At 42.8% G+C, this 22,796-nt stretch overlaps 1 protein-coding gene across 1 annotated transcript in view; it reads left to right on the top strand.

Moving 5' to 3' along the window:
• The window catches only part of LOC138762259 (probable voltage-dependent N-type calcium channel subunit alpha-1B), a 927,445-nt gene that overhangs the window by 575,636 nt on the left and 329,013 nt on the right, over positions 1-22,796 (top strand). Inside the window, exon 10 of the mRNA XM_069935943.1 lies at positions 22,064-22,179. Within this exon, the coding sequence (XP_069792044.1) occupies positions 22,064-22,179 (116 nt within the window). The remainder of the gene's footprint in view (positions 1-22,063; positions 22,180-22,796) is intronic.

The following is a 22,796-nucleotide window of genomic DNA, read 5'->3' as shown; positions in this document are numbered from 1 at the left end:
ATCTCGTTCATTAGTTCGGAAGGAGTGTGGTTGCCTAGGCCGTCCATATGGAGAAGTCATGCTTCCCTGTTGCATTAGAAAAGGCCAAAAGTACGCATGAGCAGGACTTGAATAGCTGCATACCTGTCGTTGGCTGGAGGCTGGCATAAGAAATTGATAATACGACCCGCAGTGTCTTGGAGCAGCGATGCAACAACATAGTAGCACTTTGTTGCATCAGTGGTAATCTGGCATAGATGGAACTGGGCCTTGGCCTATTCAAACCAGACCTGTGGATGAGAGGTCCAAATGTTTGAGCACAACGGCATTCTGCGCATCCATAGTGAGGTCCAAAATGTCATTTGGACCATCGGGATCACCAGTGTAGCGTGTGGTGCAGTGAATAAAGCACAACAGGAGTTGTCTGTGAGCTGAACCAATAGAATTGTTTAATGAAATCTTCACAGGAGCTTACAGTTGGCGCACTATCATGTGCTTCCCAGAGTTCATTGTGCCCCCGGCCACTGGGAACTCCTGATCCTGCGAGGGCCCATAACTATCGATGGTGGTTTGATAATGGAGTGGAGCGGTTTGCCACAGTGTCAAAAATCATTATGGATATAGTTAGTGTAGACCACACATGTCAAACTCTGGCCCGCGGGCCAATTATAATTATATTTGGTCCGCAAGATCATTTCAAAATTGTATTAGGGGTGGCCCACCCTGCAGCGAGAGCCGATGCTGTTTTTTGGTAATGTCACCCCCACCATCCTCCCCCTTCATTGCACATCCTTCCCCATTGTAACACGAGAAATTGTAACACGAGAAGTCTGTCGATGTCATCAGCCGGCAAGCCAGTTGGAAGGCTCCCCGCACAACCAGTCACTTCTCCCACCTGTCGAGCGGTGCGGCGGATTGGCGAGCGCCTGTGATTTCCTGTCGGCACGATGGGCATGGCAGGCTGTGCACGGCCCCCGGGCAGTGCGAGCCCTGCGTGACTGGCACCGGACAGCCCTTCCACAGCGTGAGCGCACTTCTCCCGGTCGCCACGGCCTTCACCGCTTGCACCCGCACGGACCCCAGGGATGGCTGGTTCGGCCCTGCACGTGAAGGGAGAGATGGTGGCTCTCTGCAAAGGCTGATCGGCAGCGCGCTGGGCCTGAGTAGGTGGGTAGGCAGGGGTGGGCAGAGGGTGTAGGTGAGGAGTAATGGGCAGGGGAAGTTATGGTGGTGCAAGGGGCAGTTAGAGGGAGGAATGAGTAGAAGGAGGGGTGGATAGGGAAGAGGTAAAAGGGGAGGGGCAGGGGTGGGGTGATTAGAGGGTGAGAGACGGGTAGAGGGAGGAACAGGTTGAGGGGAGAGGCAGTAGAGGGGCGTGTATAGGAATGGGTGGGTAGAGGCAGAGCGAGTGGAGTGAGGTGTGAGTAGAGGTTGGGTAAAGGACTGGTCAGGTAGAGGGCTGGTGGGTCGAGGGTGAATAGAGGCCTAGAGCCTGAGGAGTGAGCAGGAAATGCTGAGTCCTGATGCAGGCCAAAATGGGCACAGCCTCTGAATGCTGACTACATCTCCACAGGGACCAAATATGTTTCCCTCAGGTCAAGCAAAGGGTGAACTTGAGCTACCTACTCCTGACCTGTAACATTATCCTCCTAAAGTTATATCCTAAAGTTTAACATTACATATGTTGAAAGAAGAGAAAACATGCAGATGTTGTTGAAAAATTTCAATAAATATTTAGTTCGGCCCTCGACTTAGTCCAAGTTTTTAATTTTGGCCCTCTGTGAATTTGAGTTTGACACCCCTGGTGTAGATGCAAAGTGGAGACAACAGGGACCAGTGCACACAAAAGAGGGATGGGTAAAGAATGCAAGGGATTAGAAAAAGTTCCCAAAGTAACACATAGAGAGCAAGCTGAGGGCAAGGAGGTCTCCCAAAGAGCCTTGGGTGCCTCATTGTGTCGGAGGTTTTGATTTGGGTTCAGGTTGCTGATAGTTTGAACTGAACTAGAGTCTGTGTGACTGCAGAGGCTGAGGGCTCACTGGAGATGAATCTATGGACATTGAGAGGACTGTTTTCCTTTTTCTCTAACTGTAATGGGCACTGGGCAATTAATAGCAAATCTTAGTGCGCTTTATGACAGTCTGAGGACAATTTTTTTGTAATATTACATTATGTTTTATTACATGACAATAAATGGTATCTGATCTGATCTGAGATATAAGGAGAGGTTGGATGAACTTGGGTTGATAGGCATTTATAAAATTATGAGAGGCATTTTTGGAGTGGACAGGCAAAGTCTTCTTCCCAGGGCAGAAATATCAAAGACAAGAGGACATCGGTTAAGATTTATGAGGAAAGTTTTTATTTTACCCAGAGAGTGGTGGTTGTCTAGAAAATGCTGTCAAGGGATGTGGTAGAAACAGATGCTAAAGGAATATTTTCGAGGCATTTAGACAGGCACATGAACTAGCAGGGAATGCAGGCAGATCTGCAGCTTAAATTGATAACGTGACACATCGTGGGCTGAAGGGCCTGTTGCATTACTTTTATCTTAAATATTTTATTAAAATGAGGAGCAACTCGATGATTAAGTCTGGAATTGCAGGGGCAGTGATGGAGACAGATTTGATCACAGCATTCTGAATAGAACAGGAGAATTATCTGAAAGAATTTTCAGGCTCTGAAGAGAAGGCAGAGGAATTGGGTGAGCAGGGTAAAACCATTGAATCTGATGGCACAGAAACAGGCCTTTTGTCCCATCTAGTCCATGCGTAGTCCCAATCCATATATCAGGTGGTATGTGAGTGCAACATAAAAGGTTGAGAATCACTGACCCAATTCCATTCAGAGACCTCAGGAGACAAGACCTGCAGAAGGTCACATGCTTTTGGTTATTACATGGCCGGAAATGGTGACACAGATCAGCTGTGATAGAGAGTTTGGAAGACAAATAAGAATTTAAAAGCATATTATTGAATTTATATCAATATGTTTACTAGCTTTTCTTGCAAATTACATGAAGGGCAAATATCCCTTGAAGTGTATTGAATTAAAACTAAAAACATTTGAGTTTCAAAGCAGATGGATAAGTCAGGCAAAAGATGCAGGTGAAGATGGAGACTGAGTTTGTTTTAGCAGAGTGGGGGACCAGCCTCTGTTGCAGTCTGCTGACCGTTCACCTCTTGGTCCAGTCACGTTTCACTGAGTGAAGCTCAGCAGCATGTTCATCACAGCTGCCACAGTCATCTGTGCCTCTGCTAACAGCCTCATGGCTGACAGATTGCCTCCATCAGCAAACAAATAAGTCGTACCCCGAGGATTTGCAGCATTTGGAGAGATGGCATTGTTTTTTGTCACCAGGTTCTTGAACTGAGGAGAACGTTTAGAAAAATGTAAATGTCTGAAGCGTGTTAGCTCACCAACTTTACACTTATTGAATATGAGTGTCAATCTTGCAAGAATATGGTTTTCTCCTGCATAACTGAAAACAATGAAACTGAGTAGCACTGCTCAGATTATTAAACATCTGTTTATTGTTAACTCTATCGCAAGAAGAGGTAGCAGAGGATGGGAGAAAGGCAAATGTAATTCCTTATGAAATAAATGTATTACGGAGAATCCTGGGAATTATAGACCAGTGAGTCTAACAAAAAAATGGCAGTGCCGCAATGGCAGCGCTGCCCCTGGTGCAGACCAGGAGAGAGCGGGGAGAGATGACACAGCACTCCCTGCGGGGTCCTATTAACTAGTCCACCTACAGGCTTTAAACAGCCTGTTAAAGGAGCTGATGGTGATTTATTTTATAATCCTGTGCCTGGGACCAAGATGGCGGTGCCTTTGCTGGCAACAGCCTCGAAGGGTTGCAGATTCTGGAGGAACACAAAATGGGGAGAATACCCTCTGTAGGAGAATGAGAAGCAGAGGAGACAATCCTTTGAGATGGTCACCATGGAGGCAAGACCAGTGAGGGGCTCTGCAGCTTAAAAACACACAGGTGGCAGGCTGTTGGCGTCTCGGCATGAGGAACCCACGCAGGCTGTAGCTGCTGGCTACTTGCAGTCAAAGGACTCATACCAGGCTGGTTGAAAGGGTACTAGGTATTGGAAGTGGGATGCGAGAAGTTGCTGAGGATGCGAGAGATTCCTGAGGGCCCTTGGGTGCTGTAAGCTTCCTGATCATGTCGGACGTTTGGATCTGTAGCTTGGGTTGACAGTGGTTTGGACTGAAGTCTGTGTGACTGCAGAGGATGCGAGAGCACTGGAGGAGAATTCATGGACACTCAGTGACTCTGAGGCGACTCTCTTTTGCTTGTTTCTCTGACTGTAGGGGAACCAGGATTTTCTGCTGATAGTGAATCTTTCTCTGCCTTATGGCAGGCTATTTGCAATTTCATGTAATATCATATCTATTTATTCCATGGCAATAAAAGAATCTTGGAATTTTGGAGGGTAAAATATTGGAGAGGATTCTTGGGGAAAAGATTTATGAACATTTAAAGAAGCCTAGTTTTCTCTTCAACATGGCTTTGTGTGAGGCACTTGTGCCACATGAGCCAAATTGCTGATAATGTCCCCCATTGTACGTTCTAAATGTAGTCTCATTCAGAAAGTCATGAACCTTGGCTGCGTGGATTCAGAATTAGCTTGCCTGTAGAAGCAGAGGGTGGTAGTAGATGGAGCATATTCTACCTGGAGATCGGTGACTGGTGGCATTCTGCAAGGATCTGTTCTGGGACAAGGATGTAAGAGAAAAAAAATAGAAGATTCCGGGGGTGAGGGAAGGACACATTGTTCTTTGGCTTGGCTTCGCAGATGAAGATTTATGGAGGGGTATGTCCACGTCTGCTGCAGGCTCGTTGGTGACTGACAAGTCCGATGTGGGACAGGCAGGCACGGTTACAGCGGTTGCAAGGGAAAATTGGTTGGTTGGGGTTGGGTGTTGGGTTTTTCCTCCTTTGTCTTTTGTCAGTGAGGTGGGCTCTGCGGTGTTCTTCAAAGGAGGTTGCTGCCCGCCGAACTGCGAGGCGCCAAGATGCACGTCTGGAGGCGATATCAGCCCACTGGTGGTGGTCAATGTGGCAGGCACCAAGAGATTACTTCATGCAGTCCTTGTACCTCTTCTTTGGTGCACCTCTGTCTCGGTGGCCAGTGGAGAGCTCGCCATAGAACACGATCTTGGGAAGGCAATGGTCCTCCATTCTGGAGATGTGACCCACCCAGCGCAGTTGGGTCTTCAGCAGCATGGATTCGATGCTTGCGGACTCTGCCAGCTCGAGTACTTCGATGTTGGTGATGAAGTCAATGAATGTTGAGGATAGAGCGGAGACAGCGCTGATGGAAGCATTCTAGGAGCCGTAGGTGATGCCGGTAGAGGATCCATGATTTGGAGCCGAACAGGAGCGTGGGTATGACAACGGCTCTGTACACGCTGATCTTAGTGTGTTTCTTCAGGTGGTTTTTTTTCCAAACTCTTTTGTCTAGTCTTCCAAAGGCGCTATTTGCCTTGGCGAGTCTGTTGTCTATCTCTTTGTTGATCCTTGCATCAGATGAAATGGTGCAGCCAAGGTAGGTAAACTGGTTGACCGTTTTGAGTTCTGTGTGCCCGATGGAGATGTGGGGGGGCTGGTAGTCATGGTGGGGAACTGGCTGTTGGAGGACCTCAGTTTTCTTCAGGCTGACTTCCAGGTCAAACATTTTGGCAGTTTCCGCAAAACAGGACGTCATGAGCTGGAGAGCTGGCTCTGAATGGGCAACTAAAGTGGCATCGTCTGCAAAGAGTAGTTCACGGACAAGTTGCTCTTGTGTCTTCGTGTGAGCTTGCAGGCGCCTCAGATTGAAGAGACTGCCATCCGTGCGGTACCGGATGTAAACGTCTTCATTGTTGAGGTCTTTCATAGCTTGTTTCAGCATCATGCTGAAGAAGATAGTAAAGAGGGTTGGTACGAGGACGCAGCCTTGCTTCACGCCGTTGTCAATGGAGAAGAGTTCGGAGAGGTCATTGCTGTATCTAACCCGACCTTGTTGGTTTTCGTGCAGTTGGATAACCATGTTGAGGAACTTGGGGGGGCATCCAAGGCGCTCTAGTATTTGCCAAAGCCCTTTCCTGCTCATGGTGTCAAAGGCTTTGGTGAGGCCAACAAAGGTGATGTAGAGTCCTTTGTTTTGTTCTCTGCACTTTTCTTGGAGCTGTCTGAGGGCAAAGACCATGTCAGTAGTTCCTCTGTTTGCGCGAAAGCCACACTGTGATGACATATAAGGCAATTGAACAACTGAAAAGTGGCAAAGCAGCAGGTATGGATGGAATCCCCCCAGAGGTCTGGAAGGCTGGTGGCAAAGCTCTGCATACCAAACTGCATGAGTTTTTCATGCTCTGTTGGGACCAAGGAAATCTGCCTCAGGACCTTCGTGATGCTATCATCATCACCTTGTACAAAAACAAAAGCGAGAAATCAGACTGCTCAAACTACAGGGGAATCATGCTGCTCTCCATTGCAGGCAAAATTTTCGCTAGGATTCTCCTTAATAGACTAATACCTAGTGTCACCGAAAATGTCCTCCCAGGTCATGTTGTAGATTTACACAGATTGGCACAATATCGTGGTCTGAATTGCAGTATGGTACTGAAATTATCTACGCTCGATAACTCCCTTAACTTTCCCCAGATCAGAGAAACAGCACAGGGAACTGGCCTGGTCCCATACAATGCCCATATCCTTGTGGGATTGGTGGAATGGCCTTTATTTTAGGTTCTCCTCAGCTTCTTATTCAAGCATTGCCCATTCAATTATTACTGTTTTTCCAATTTTTGAATTCATCTCTCCTTTCAGTCTTTTATAAATTCAGCGCAGTGCCCCCACTCATTCTTTTCCAGTGCCTTCAGTCTTTAGACCTTCACAATGCCAAATCTCCTAAGACAATAATTCTCATTCTTTACTCTCCTCAACATTTTGAAGCCCTCCCCTAACCCTCTCCCTGTCCTACAACAAACTCCCAGGTGTTTTGATTGGCAGGTCCACATGGAGTCAGCTTTAATTTTCCGCACACAATCTTCAGAATTTTAAATCTCCTGTTCAGGGGTGGAAGGGAGAGTTCTAATGGGGCAAAAGTCAGTAGTTCTCTTCACACCAGTGATGGTGCGAGGTTCTTTTGTTTGGTACAAGTCACACTGCAGCCAGTGGTGAGCTGCCTTGCCCATGGTGGACCTGGAGAGATCTGGGCATCTACAACTTAGGCTGGGTCCCCAAAAGTGCCCCTGTGCTATGGCACCATGATGGGCCTTTAGGGTGAGGAGATTGGGGAGCAACTGCCAGCTGAAGCTGACCAATTTTGATAGTCAAGAAAATTGGAAAGGTACATGGATGGGTGGAGTATGGAGTCAAATCAAGTCAATTATCATCTGATTGTACAAGAACAATCTAATGAAACAGCATTCTCTGGTCCTTGGTGCAAAACATGAGGATACTCAGACAGACATAACACCCATACAAACAAACAATACACATGCAGGGCAAGTTTTCATATGTACCAACATCTCAGTAAGTATTGTTTCATGAATATGAGTGTCTCAGATGGTTAGTGTGAGCAGGTCCTTTGGTTGTTCAGCATTCTCACGGCCCATGGGAAGAAGCTGTTCCTCAGCCTGGTGGTGCTGGTTTTGATACTTCTACATCTCTTAACTGGTGGGAGCAGCTGAAAGATGTGTGTGAGGTTGAAGGGGTCCTCAATGATTCTGCATGTCCTCTTCATTCAGTGATCCCAGGAGAATATGCCAATGTGGGGGTGGGGGGGGGGGTGGGGGGAGGGCAGGGAGACTCCAGTGATCCTCTCTGCTCTTCTTATGGTCCTGTGCATCGACCTCCAGTCCATTTCTCTGCAGCAACTATACCACATTGTGATGCAGCTGGCCAGGACACTCTCAATAGAGCTTCTGTAGAAGGTTGAAAAAATTGGTGGCCAGTAGCCTTGCCCACTTCAGTCTTCTCAGGAAGTTCGGTCACTCTTCCGTCTTCCTGACAAGAGACGAGATATTGTATGTCGTTTGTAGGTCACTAGTTATGTGAATTCTGAGTAGTTGCTGTACTCCACTCTCTCCACTGCAGAGATGTTGATGTAACGTGGAGGGTGCTCATTCCTGGTCCTCCTGAAGTTTACGATTATCTCCTCAATCTGGGTGCAGATACATGGAACTAGGCAGAATAATAATTTAGCACAGACTAATGGGATGAAGGCCTGTTTTTCAACTGTTATGTTCTATGGTTCAGTGACAGAAACCCCCACGATCAAGGTAATGAAAGTCAAGCGGCCTGGCTTAATTAATCTATATGTCAAAAACCAGTGAAAACATTATCTTGATAACCTAAAATATATGAAGGACAGAGCTCTGAAAATTCTACTGCACCCAGAAAGATGAGCTGGATGGACTATTGAAGTCAACTTCAGATGCACATTTTCTTGGTAAGCATATGATCTAGTACTCTGTCATGAAGCTGGATAGGGATCGAGCCACCTCCTGCCAATCCCATTGGCCTGTGCCATGGTTGGGACAATGAGAAGATATTGATCCCTGCATTGAATGGATCAGGGAGATTGCTGGGTGGGTGCTACTGGTCTGGGACATTAGGGCATTGTGTGAATGGGTAAAGAAAGATTGGGGTTCTCTCAAAGTGGATGGGGTGGAGAAGGTGTTTCAAATGAAAGCTGACCTACCATTGGAGGGTTTGGAAAATGAAGTATTGGAAAAAAAGCTCTTTAGAGTTTGGTGTTCTGTGGAAAGTATTCATCACTGGTACAGAGGTGCCAATACTTAGGACACAAAATTCTCCAGATGGTTGTTAACTCAGCCTGTGACATCACTGGCACCAGACTTCACTATCCACAAGAGGCAGTGTCTTAAGAAAGCAACCTCTATCCTCAAGGACCCTCACCCCCCAGGCCATGCCCTGTTCACTGTGCTACTATTGGGGAAAAGGTACAGGAGCCTAAAGATGAACACTCTTTAGCACAAAGTTAGCTTCTTCCCCTCTGCCATCAGATTCCTGAATGATCAATGAACCCAAGTCACTGCCTTTTCTTTGACTTTTCATCCACTATTTTTATTGTTGTCAGGTGGTTTATGTGAATGTTTGCACTGTGATGTGATGCTGCCACAAAACAACAAATTTTTTGACTTGTTCATGGCAATACATTCTGATTCTGAGGTTGGAGATAAGCAGGCCAAGGCTGGATCTCTTCTGAGATGCAGGGGGAGAGGGAGGGGCCAATGTTTCGAGTTGAACCCTGGGGCCCATCTGAACTCTCAGTCATTGATCATTCCATTTCATGACTTTCTGAGTTGTTCCAGCAGATTGTTCTTTGTACCACTGCAGCAAAAGAGCAGCCGTGGCATGGCCATTTCAGACCAGGTGTCTGTCAACAGGGTGAAAGTCTAATCATTAAGGACACAAAAGTGACTTTCAGTACATTGATCAACAGGATATTAATATTCTGACACTTGGTGTCAGGGATAGACAACCACGTTATGCCAGTTAAGTCATCATCTATTAGTGCTAATGAAGTGTGTCTGCAACTCCTGCTTCATTCACTTTCTTGCCAAAGGGAAAGATTTTGCTTTGATTTTGTGTTTTTCTTCCTTACACACTTACAGGCTCCTTCTTCCTTCTTCCAAATGGTAGATAATGAGAAGAGGGCATGGCTTGGGTGATGAAGGTCCTTGATGTTGGAGCCTGCTTTCTTATTTTTTCAATAAAAATAAACAGACTTTTACAGAATAAGTAGTCTAATGATAAAACAGTAAAACAAACCCATCCTCTCCCCTCCCACAACAGATCCCTAAAGGGAAGCATTAAAAATAAACAAAAACATTCAGTAATTTACAATATTACTAAATTCATATTCTTCATATAAGGTGTCCATATCTTAACAAAAAAAAAATCATAATTATTATGTAAATTATATGTTATTTTCTCCATATAGGTACGTGACTTCAACTCATGATGCCATCGAACGACATTTAACTCCGCTTCATCTTTCCAAGACATAGCAATACATTTGCGAGCAACTGTCAATGTTAGACGAATGAACGCTGTCTGAAACTTATCCAACCCCAAGTCCACTAATGGAGTAAAGTAACTGAACAAAAAAATGTTTGGATCTAAAGGAAATTGAATTTTAAACAAATTTTGAAGAAATTCCCTAATTTTAAACCAGAAAGGATGAACTTTATCACAAAACCAAACAGAATGTATAAATGTTCCAACGCATTCTCCACACCTCAAGCACAAACCTGAATTACTAAATCCATATTTTTTCAATTTTTCAGGGGTTAAATATAACTGATGCAAAAAATTATAATGAACCATACCATATCTTACATTAATTAATGTAGTCAACTCAACATAACACATATTTTCCCAATCCACCTGACTAATTTCACAACTTAAAACCTGCTCCCATTTAATCCTAGATGTATCTAAATTTTTTTAACCATTGTATCTTGTAATAATGCATACATTTCTGATATTAAACTTTTATCTGAAAAATATGAAACCATAAATTCAAATTTAGTTATCTTAGAAATTTTCATTTCTCTTCCAAAATTATCTTTCACTAATGCCCTAATTTGGTAATAAACAAACGGAGAATTCTCTAAAATCCCAAATTTCTCTTTAAGTTGATTCAATGATAAAAATTGACCTTCTTCAATACAATCTTTTTATTCCTTTAATCCACCAATCATCTAAATCTCTATTATTCAAAGAAAAAGGAATCAATTTATTTTGATATATTGGGGTTTGAATTGATAAACTCCCTTTTAATCCTATTAATAAATTCCTTTTAGTCCAAATTTTTAATAAATGTTTCAAAATTGGTACATTATATTTCTGTAGTAAGACAGTATTCCATTTAAATACAAACTGATGGGGACAAGGTTCCAATATCGCAGCCAATTCCACCCTAGCTAGGAGGGTTTGAAATATCTAACATACGATTAATAAATCTTAATTGAGCTGCTTCGTAATAATTTTTAAAATGAGATAATTGCAAACCTCCCAAAACAAACTGGCAGGTCAATTTATGCATCACTACTCTTGCTAATTTTCCTTTCCATAAAAATTCATGAACTACTTTATTTAACTCTTAAAAAAAGGATTTTGGAAGAGAACAAGGAATCGATTGAAACAAATATTGAATTCACGGAAAAATATTCATCTTTATACAATTTACTCGACCTATTAATGTTAAAGGTAAATCTTTCCATTTAATCAAATCTGCTTTAATCTTTCTCATTAATAGTACATAATTTAAATTATACAATGATTGAAAATTTACATCATTCATTATCCCTAAATACTTAATTTTATCAGTCCATCGAAATTTACAAATTTGTCTAGATTGATTGTAATTTCCTTCAGAAATTGGTAGTATTTCACTTTTATCCCAATTCACTTTATATCCAGATAATTTACCATACAATTCTAAACAATTTGGCAAATAAATTAAAAATTGATCCAGATTAGTTAAATATATCAAAACATCATCAACAAATAAATTAATCTTATATTCATCCTCTCCAATCCTTATACCAGTAATATCCTCATTTTACCTGATAGCCTGAGCTAATGGTTCAATGACCAATGCAAATAGAATGGAGCCTGTTTTCTTGAGACACAACTGTCATGATAATGAATATGTATGAGATATACCAGAAGTCACGTAGTAGGAGAGAGAGAGATAAGAACACAAGCAAGAGAACAAAGGAAACGGGAGAATAAAGACACTCAGAAGTTTACCTGATAAAACTTGTGTTTAATGTTTTATTAACTTCACATTTCGGGCCACAAATGTGACATTGGCGACGAGGATGAAAGAAGCTTGAAGAAAATTAAAGACTAAACAAGATTACAGAGGATTACAGACAACTTCAAGGTGATAAGAATTTTCTCTTTGCTCAGTACTTTTGGGACTTGAATATTTCCTCATGGCTGATGCAGACAGTGACTTTCTAACACATAGTGGAATTGCTCATTTTGACCCGACTGGTGATGCAAGCACTGTAAGTGTGAAGTGGAAGGTATGGCTGGAAGAATTTGAATCCTATGCTGACAGTCGTGGCCTATTTCTAGATACTGGTACAGTTGAACAAAAAGCGCAGAGAAGGGCGTTACTTCTTTTCACTGCAGGACCCTCAGTTTGGGAAACATTTAAGACACTTTTGAATACTGGAAGAAAAGATGAGTACCAGAAAACGGTAGATGCATTAAATGCACACTATGTAGTGACACCGAATGCTACATTTCAACGCCATTTGTTTCGGAGAACGAGACAAGAAGATGGCCAGACAATTGCTCAGTATGTGACGAGACTATGCCAGGTAGCTGTTGGATGTAATTACATGCCAGCTGATTTGGACAACCAATTATTGGATCAAGTCGTACAGCACTGCAGATGAGATAAACTCAGAAAACGTCTACTGGAAAGAGGGAGTGAGTTGGAACTCACCGATGCTTTAACCATTGCTGCTGCATTAGAGGCTGTTGAAGGACAATTTCATAGCATGACCCTGAAAGACAACTCAAGCCAGCAAATTAAGAGGCTCTCACATCGCCATAACCAACCAAGATATACGTCGACACAGGACGTGGAGTGTTATCAATGTGGAAACCGAGGTCACTTTGGAAAAGACCCTTATTGCCCGGCCAAAGGCAAAGTTTGCAGAAAGTGTGGAGGTAAGGACCACTTTGCAAAGAAGTACAAAAGCAAGTCCAATGCAGACCAGAAGAGGAAGAGTACAACTTCCAAAGGCAAAGCCTGGGGGAAAGGAAAGTATCCTGGAAAGAAAGATACCATTTGTCAGATAGACGGTGACGATGATGATACCCAGGAGGAACAGAGTTGTTACCAATTTACGTTGAATGAAGGATATCATGAGAAGGTCCCAGTGATCATTGGTGGAGTGACAGTTCAGGTCATTGTAGACTCAGGCAGTGACAGTAATGTGATTGATCGACATTTATGGGAGAAGTTGAAAAAGAAAAAGTTCATCTGTACCTCAAAGAAGTGTTCCAAGAAACTGTATCCATACACAGCAACCAAGCCATTGCAGACCATTGGATGTTTTACTGCAACTGTTGAAGCTGGAGATAAGTACACCGAAGCAGAGTTTATGGTCATAGAAGAGAGGGGAGAACCATTGCTGAGTAGAAGCACAGCGCAAGACCTGGCAATACTTCATATTGGAGCTTGTGTCAATTCAATTCAGTCATACGAGGATATGAAGCAAGAATTCCCCGCAGTCTTCCGAGGAGGAAAGCTGAAAGGTCGACAATTGAAGCTAGCGGTAGATGAAACGGTCAAACCCAAGGCACAACCAATGCGCCGAACTCCGTTTGGAATTCGTGGGATAGTCAAAGCCAAAATTAAAGAATTGATCGAACAAGACATTATTGAACCGGTGGAACATTCGACACAATGGGTCAGTCCCATAGTGATTGTGCCCAAACCAAAGGGTGACATAAGACTATGTGTTGACATGAGAATGGCCAATGAAGCTATAATGAGAGAACTACACCCTATACCAACAGTGGAGGAAATACTTCAAGAACTAACTACCAGCAAGGTATTCTCAAAAATTGATCTGAAGTGGGGCTATCATCAATTAGAGCTGGATCCAGGTTCCCGAGATGCAACTATATTTGTGACTCACTGTGGATTGTATCGTTACAAGAGACTATCATTTGGAATTAATGCAGCTTCGGAGATCTACCAGTATGAAATCCATCGAGTGATTCAAGGCATTCCTGGAGTTGCCAACATTTCTGACGACATCATAATCCATGCACCAACGAAGGAAGAGCATGACAAACGGTTGAGGCGTGTACTATCTAGACTACAGGAGGCAGGCCTTACCGTGAATGGAAACAAGTGCCAGTTCGGTGTGTCAGAAATGGACTTCATGGGACACAGACTTACACGGGAAGGACTAAACCCTGCAGAGGCCAAGGTGAAAGCTATTGCAGAGGCACGTGCACCTCAGAACGCAACAGAGGTGAGGAGTTTCCTGGGATTGGTCAATTTTTGTGCAAAGTTCATTCCTAATTTTGCTACAGTGGCAGAACTACTAAGGAAACTAACCAGGAAAGGTGTACCATTTCATTTTGGATCTGAGAAGAAGAAAGCGTTCACAGCGCTGAAGCAAAGCCTGACAGATGCAAAAACTCTTGGATATTACGATCCGGCGGCATCAACCAAAGTCATAGCGGATGCCAGCCCATTTGGTTTAGGAGCCGTGTTGGTCCAGATGCATGATGGAGGACCAAGAATCATTGCCTATGCCAGCAGATCATTATCAGATGTGGAAAGAAGATACTCTCAGACAGAGAAAGAAGCACTCGGACTTGTATGGGCATGTGAGAGGTTCCATGCATATTTATACGGCATTGAATTTGAACTCATCGCAGATCATAAGCCATTAGAGGTGATCTATGCACCTAGATCCAAACCATGTGCCAGAATAGAGAGATGGGTACTCAGACTACAACCCTACAAATATAAAGTAATCCACATTGCAGGGAAAGCAAACATTGCAGATCCGCTGTCCAGATTGGTGAAGGTTGGTGGTCCACAATCCAAGTCAGAATTGGGAACAGAAGCAGAGAGCTCTGTACGCTTCGTAGCTATTCAGGCGATACCGAAAGCTGTGACTACGAAGGAGGTCGAGAGAGAATCCGAACGTGATCCAGAACTCAGGGAAGTAAGAGAATGCATACAGAGTGGACAATGGGACAAGTGTACTCACAAGGCTTATATTCCCATTAGAGACGAACTTTGTTGCATCGGACAGTGTGTATTAAGAGGTTGCAGATTGGTGATACCACAAAGATTGAGACTGAAGATCGTATCCTTAGCGCATGAAGGACACCTAGGTATTGTTGGTACCAAGCAAAACCTCAGGACCAAGGTATGTTGGCCAAGTTGTGATAAATACGCCGAGAAATTTGTTAAAACTGTCACGGATGTCAAATCACAAGTAGGAGTAATCCGCCAGAACCGATCTGGAGTACGCAACTCCCGACAGGACCATGGATCGACGTAGCTGTTAATTTTCTTGGACCTTTACCGACGGGTGAATCAATTATTGTAGTGATAGATTATTACAGCAGATACTATGAGTACGTGGTGTTGAAGTCCACAACCAGTGAAAAAACAATACAAGCATTAGCAGAGATATTCGCAAGATATGGATTACCTGTTACATTATACTCTGACGATGGTCCACAATTCATTTCAGAGACATTTGCGGAATACATGAGGACCACAGGTATCCACCATCATAAAGTAACTCCGAAATGGCCGCAAGCCAACGGAGAAGTAGAGAGACAAAATCAGTCCATTGAAAAACGATTGAGGATTGCACACGCAGAAGGACAAAATTGGCGAGAAGCATTGCTATCTTATGTGGCTGTCTATCGAGCAACGCCTCATGCAACCACTGGAAAAAGTCCTGCAGAAGCATTTTTTGGGAGAAAAATCCGCACAAAAATGCCAGAAATAAAGGAAATCCGAGACGACCAGGAGATGAGGGACCACGATGCTGAAAAGAAAGGTGCAGCAAAGCTGTACACAGATTCGAAACGTGGAGCCAAGTACTCAGACATCATGCCAGGAGATAATGTTCTAGTGAGGCATGAAACTGGTGGTAAGCTAGACACACCTTATTACCATCAACCCTATACTGTCGTATCCAGAAGTGGCAGTATGGTGACAGTCAAGTCTCTGACTGGAGTCCTGTATAAGAGAAATGTCTCAAGTGTAAAAAGGTACCAGTCCAGAGATACATCGAGCGAAGAGGTTGAAAGGCCAATACGAGATGCTGAAACTGAGAGACCTGATGATGTTCCAGAGGCAGTTACCAGCACTCCTGATGAAGTGACTAGAGTGCCAGAAACACCCGAAGCCGTGGCGAGCAGTATTTCCGACGCCGAGAGTGAACAACCAAGAAGCGACGACAATATCGCAGGCAGGCCGAAACGAAACCAGAAAGTGCCCAAACGATACGAAGACTTTGTGCCATAGTTTTAATAAGAACTTTGGGACAGTATTTAATCTTATATCATAAAGTGCATGTATGAGTGCTGTAGGAAGTAAACTTTATATAGTTGAGTTATAGTATTACCATTAGTTACGATGATTGTATGTTTCCGAGGGATATTGGTAAGTGAAGGTAAAGTTTATTTCTGATTAAAGGAGGGATGTCATGATAATGAATATGTATGAGATATACCGGAAGTCACGTAGTAGGAGAGAGAGAGATAAGAACACAAGCAAGAGAACAAAGGAAACGAGAGAATAAAGACACTCAGAAGTTTACCTGATAAAACTTGTGTTTAATGTTTTATTAACTTCACATTTCGGGCCACAAATGTGACAACAACCTCTTGTAAATGTCCTTTATGGAGTGAATACTGAAGACAACGATGACACTGGCCGAGTTAACAACTCTCTGTAGTCTTTTCCTGTCTTGAGCATTGGCATCTCCAATTATACAACCAGTCAGAATGCTCTCCACAGTACACTTGTGGAAATTTTCAAAAGTCTTTGGTGACATATCAAATTTCTTCAAACTCTTCATGAAATAGAGCCACTGGCAAACCTTCTTCATGATTACATCGACATAGAGGGTCAAGGATAGATCTTCGAGATGTTGATGCCTTGGAATTTGAAGTTCTCAACTCTTTCCACTCCCAACCCCTCAGTGAGGACTTTGAAAACGAGGGAGGGAATCTGGAGTGATCCTGTTCTCCTGCACCCACTCCACATCGAAGGCTGTAGACTTGAGGCTTGCACATGCCAACCAGCTGCTGTCCCTGTGCATGGGGTGGATGTGTGTGAGACACAAGAAGGGAAACCCACATGAATTAGAAGGCAGCAGTCGCATTGTATGATTGTTTGTTTACTGCTCAGAGAACATTGCCTGCAGGATTCAATTCCATTAATGCTTGTGAGGTAAAGCCATAGGTTTGGAGAAAATTGAGTCGGCTCTGCCCTGATACTGTATCTTTTACTCTAAATGTAACTTGAATCCAATTACTATGGACTGCTTTGCAGCGTAGTTAGAGTGTTCAGTATTGCTTTACTGGTGACCAGCCATGTGTATGAAAAGAGTAATGGGAGCAGACATCCTGAGAAGGGCGTGAGATGGAGATACTGCTCTTGAGGTTAGCTTTGGGTTTCAGTGAAGAGAGTGGATAAAAATATGGAATATAAACAATCAAACTCCTCACAATAAACTCAATCAGAGACACTTAACGACTCTTACTTTTGCACTGTATTGATTTTTTTCTCTCTGTATATTTTAAATTTTATTCATGACATGTTAAAAGCCAATTCCACTCATTGAAACCCATATTACTCCCAATTAACCTGCAACCTGGAGGGTGCAAGGAAACTACAGCTCCTGGGGAAAACACAGGCAGGGAGAATATACAAACTCCTTACAGACTTCACCAGATCTGATCCTGGATTGTTGGTGCTGCAATATTATTATCCTAACCGCTCTACTAACTGCTTAAAGGTAAGAAGGTATAAATTTGGGAGAGACTTGAAGGGCCTCAGAGAGGGATCCATATCTGAAACAGGCTGCCAGAGAATACTGTAGAAACAGGTTTGACTTTGATATTCAAGAAACATTTGGACAGATATATGAAGGTAAATAGACTGGGCCAGTATGCCAACTTAGTCGGCATGGATAAGTTGGGCAGTAGGGCCTGTTCTATGCAGTGTGATTCGCCAAGACAATGTGTAATAAGTCCCTCCAGAGAACATAGAGTATTCAAACATATCTCAGGAATTTAAACTGGCCCATGGTGGAAGCATCGATGAAGGAATAAGGATCATAATTCTGTAAGTTTCAGGTTGAGATTGGTCCTCAAGTTTAGATCAGAAATTGGTTAGAGGTTGGTTTCAATGATGTTAAAGAGGATTCAATTTCCATTAACCTCCAATTTCCATTCCCTCCCCCAGTCTCTCTCTCTTTTTCATCATCCTTCTGTCTCCCTTCCTCCAGCTTCCCACCACCCCCTCCCAGCTCCTGTCAGAGCTACTCTCTGCCCTTTTCAGCATCTTTATGTTCTCCCTTCCCACCCGTATCAACTTATTACCTATTAACCTCTGCTATTCCCCTTTTCCTTCTCCCCTCATGCTTCCTTACATCTTTTTATTCAGGTATCTGCCTGATTTTTGGCACTTCTGAGGCCCAAAACATTGACTGCCATTTACTTCCGACTTTGTGTGACCTGCTGAGTTTTCCAGCACTTTGTGTATTGCACAGGACCACAGCATATGCAGTCTTTCACATTTACCTCTGAGAGACTGAAGGATCCATTAGTGCATGGTCCATGAGGGATTGCAAAGTATCTTTTAAAATAACTTTTTTAAAAAATGTTTCATTGTGAAAATGAATACAATATTAATGATTTATGACAGTACTTTTACTTTGGAAGCAGATTCATATTCCTGAATACAGGCCAGGTAGCTGTGTTTAAAGAATGAATTTGCAGCTGCCTATTTTGCCCAAGGTGAAGGAGAGTTTTGCCTTTGGATTTCCCAACATGATGTGTCCTGACCTTGACAATCGCTGTCCTGGACATTGGGCCAGTTCAGGTCAACATCACTGATCTAGCACACGTTGCTGAGAGAAGAGTTCTGCCTCTACATGTACAAACAGGGGAACATAGTTGGTTGGAAGACCCCAAGTATGAAATTTAGAAATATGTCACTGCAGCTTATGCCTCAGGCATTGAATTTATCTGAGGTTCCAGATGGTGTTGATGCTTGCACGAAGTTTCCCCAGTGAATCCGAATGGTTCAACAGGCAGAAATAAATGTAAACATGTCATTACAGCCCTCACTGCATCTAACCTTAATTGCACAACTAGAAAGAGATTTCCAAAAAATATATTTTGAAATATCATGGTAAAATGACCTTGCAGTCAGGTTTGCTTGATATGTTGGGAAGGGTTTAAACTAGAAAGGCAGGGAGATGGGAACCACAGAGTTAGGACAGATGATGGAGTAGTTGGGAGAAAGATGGATGCTATTCGTAATGAGTGTGTGAGGAAGAACAGGCATGGGAGGATGTACAAACTCCTTCCAGACTGTGCTGGATTCTAGTCCCAGTCCTGATCCCTGGTGCTGTAAAGGCATTGCACTAACTGCTATGCCTACCATGTTGCTCCAATTGATTGGCACCTCCTTAATGCAAAAGGATCAGAAAGGGCAGAATTTGTCAGGCAGGTCCAAGAATGATTCCTCATGTGGACAGGCCAATTAGGAGAGGCAATAATGGAACTAGTACTGGAAACTGACCCTGGTCAAGTGATAGACCTCTTGCTGGGAGAGCATTTCAGGGAGAGTGACCAGTACTTTAGCAAAGCTATTGGCAAGAATGGGAGCATAAAATAAAATATTTAATGGGGAGGGCTAATTATGATGGGATTAAGCAGGAACTTGGATAGTTAATTGGAACATAGTAATAAAGCATGGAAACAGGCCCTTCAGCCCAACCTACTGGCACTGACCAAAATGTTTCACCCATATTAGTCCCACCTACCTGTGTTTGGCCCAGATCCATCTATCTATGGATCTGTCTAAATGTTTTTCATTGTGATAGTACCTACCTCAGCCACCTCCTTTGGCAGCCCATTTGATACACGCACCACGCTCTGTGTTAAAACGCAAGATGCCCCTTGTTAAAGCTCTCCTGCTTTACCTTAAACCTATGTTCTCTGGTTACCGATTTCACCCAATCTATTATCCACCAGGGAGAAGGACTTAAATAATGTGAGATAAGTGTAGAATAAGCAAATGGGCTGGAGCATGTAGAGGTTAAGTATGAAGTAGTGCTGCAGCTTTTGATACACATTCAGATAGAAAAGTACTCAGGCCAGATACAATATACAAAAGTTCCACACTGGAAACAAAGCCAGAGAGTACTGGGGCTTGATAATAATCTTTGCATCCTCCCTGGAAACAGGGCTGGTACCAGAGGATTGGAGTGGGGAAACCATTTTCAATTGTTTAAGAAATGTAATAGGGATAATCTTGGGAATTATAAGACAGTGAGTCTTATGTCAGTGATTAGTAAATGATTGGAGGGAATTCTTCGGGTCAGGATTGACGAGGATTTGGAGAAGCATAGTTTTATTAGAGATGGTCAGCATGCCCTTGTAAGGGGCAGGTCATACCCCACAAGCATAATTGAGTTTTTTGAGGAGATGACAAAAGAAATCGATGATGGTGGATGTGGTGTTTATGGATTTTAGAAAGTCATTTGAAAGGTTCTCCATGGTAGACTGAGTTATGAGGCATGGGATCCATGGAAACCTGGCTGCTTAGACTTGGCCACAGAAGGCAGAGGGTAGTAATAGATGGATCACATTTTGTCTGGTGGTCAATGAATGGTGAAGATCAGCAGGGATTTGTTCTGGGACCCTGCTCTTTGTAATTTTTATCATGATGTGGAAGAATATGTGCAGGAGTGGGTCAAGAAGTTTGTCAGTGTACCATAGGTTGGAGGTATTATGGATAAAGTAGAACATCACCATAAGTTAAAAAAGGATTATGGAGAGGATGGGGTGTAGAAATGACAGAGAATTTCAGTCAAAGAAAGTATAATGTTATACACTTCAGAACATCAAACTTGAAGGCTGAGTGGTTAATAACAGGGCTCTTACCAGCATGGAGAAACAAAGAGAACTTGGGGACAAGACCATAGATCTCGCAAGGTTCCCGCACAGGTTGATAGGGTGGTTAGGAAAGTGTATGGTGTTCTGGTATTCATTTGTCAGGGTATTAAGTTCAAGAGCCACAAAGTAATTGTCATGTACCAGGATGCACTGATAGATTTTGTTTTCCAAGCAGTCTGTTGGACATCTCATACATAGTACAAGGTGAAGTTCCAAAGTGTAGAGTTACAGGGAGAGATCAGTGGGTACAGAGCATAATAAGAGCATAATTTTATTATTTTGGGGGTTCATTCAGGATTTAATAGTGATTAAAATTCTGAAGTGCCTAAATGGAGTAAAAGGAGAAGGGTCTACTTCTTTTAGCAGAGAATTCAAAAGCCAGAAAGAGAGAGAGAGTGAGATGGGGGGAGGGGGTGCGGAGTTATTTAAAACAAGTGATGACAGATTAGATGGGGAACCAGGACATAAATCTCAGTCAGAAGTTGGTGAGGATGTGGAACTCAGCGTCGGAATGTGTGTAAGAGGCAAGATTAGCAGCACAGTTAAAGAATATTTGTGTTGGTACTTGAAGACACGTCCTAAAGGGTTATAGACCTTCAGCTTTAGAACTTTTCTTTTTCCTTTGTCTGTCATTCTGCAACTTTAATCTTTTAATTAAAACAAGTTTGCATGAAATAAATGGGGGAATGGTGGGGTGAGAGGGTGGGGTTGCCCAGATAGAATATGAGGTGTTTTTTTTATCCAATTTGTGGGTGGTCTCAGTCTGGAAGTGCAGGTTGGTATGGAAATACGATGTGGAACTCAAATGGTTGACCCTTGGGAGATCCCGCTATTGTAACGGACAGAGTAAAGATGTGGAACAAAGCTAAATGTTGCTTCACTTGGGAAGACTGATTGGAGCCCCGAATGGTGGTGGGGGAGTAAGTGTGGGCGCAAGTGTAGGTTCAACTATTCCTGTTTCTCCTGGAACCGTTTTGTTCACTTGTATGAATTCCTGGTCCTCACTGGGAGCTGTATCTCTGTGATCTCAGGAATTGCTTTGCCAAGTAAGTACAGGTCTCGGTTGTTCTCAGCTTCTTCACATCTTCATCTGCAATTTAAAATTATTTTCTCTCATGTCCCAATTCTGAATTTTCCACCTGAAACACTAACCCTGTTTCTGTTTCTGCAGATACAGCTCGACAACTGGGTAATTTCAATACTTTCTGTCTCCATTTTACTGGAACCCAACATGTGAACAGATGATGAAAGATTTCTGAAGCCAGGGTTATCTCCCATGCCTTCTTCTGTTCAATCGCTCGCTTTTTGCGCAACGTGACAAAAATTTTGCTTTTTATCTTGCAGTGAGTTTGCAAAAGAAAGGGAAAGAGTGGAGAACAGACGAGCATTCCTAAAGTTAAGGAGGCAGCAGCAGGTAGAGCAAGAATTCAACAGATACCTGCGTTGGATCCATATTGCTGGTGAGAATATGATAGATGTTAGAATCTGTGCAAATGCACATAACATCATGCTTATCACAGAGCTGCAAATGTGTCACATCTTGTTTGCAGGAGCCTGAATGGCATTTTTTTTTCTTGTTTCTTTGAGCTGTGGATGTAAGGTATTAGTTTCCAGGTAACTGTGATGTAACTTGCTGGGGACATAAAGAAACCAAGGAATATGAATAATTCACTGGATTTCTCAATTATTTTGCATGTTGCATCCAGAAAAGGGCTCAGTGACAACCCCTTGAAGTTTTGCAAATAATAGCCAATTGAACACTCCCATAAAACTTGAAAAATCTGGAGGGTTTTTGCACCAATTCATTTCTTTGTTGGAAAAATAGTTCATAATATTTTGAGAATGCAGGTATATAATATTGAAAAAAGACATTCTCTTTCTTCATGGACTCTTAAGGAAATCGGAGATGTGACTGGGACTTTTGTTTTCATAAAAATGGAGAATTTGAATGGGCCGGTTTTTCATTTTGTGGCAATTTAATATCAAGAATGAAGAATCTAGATACTTCTTTCATTTTTAATAATTAAAAATGCCAAAAAATGATAATAACCAATGAAATCCAAAAATAAATAACAAA

Source organism: Narcine bancroftii, chromosome 1 (genome assembly GCF_036971445.1).
Source record: "Narcine bancroftii isolate sNarBan1 chromosome 1, sNarBan1.hap1, whole genome shotgun sequence".
NCBI classification, from domain to species: domain Eukaryota; kingdom Metazoa; phylum Chordata; class Chondrichthyes; order Torpediniformes; family Narcinidae; genus Narcine; species Narcine bancroftii.
The sequence above is the reverse complement of the archived record's forward strand: the minus strand, read 5'-3'. Positions and strand labels throughout refer to the sequence as shown.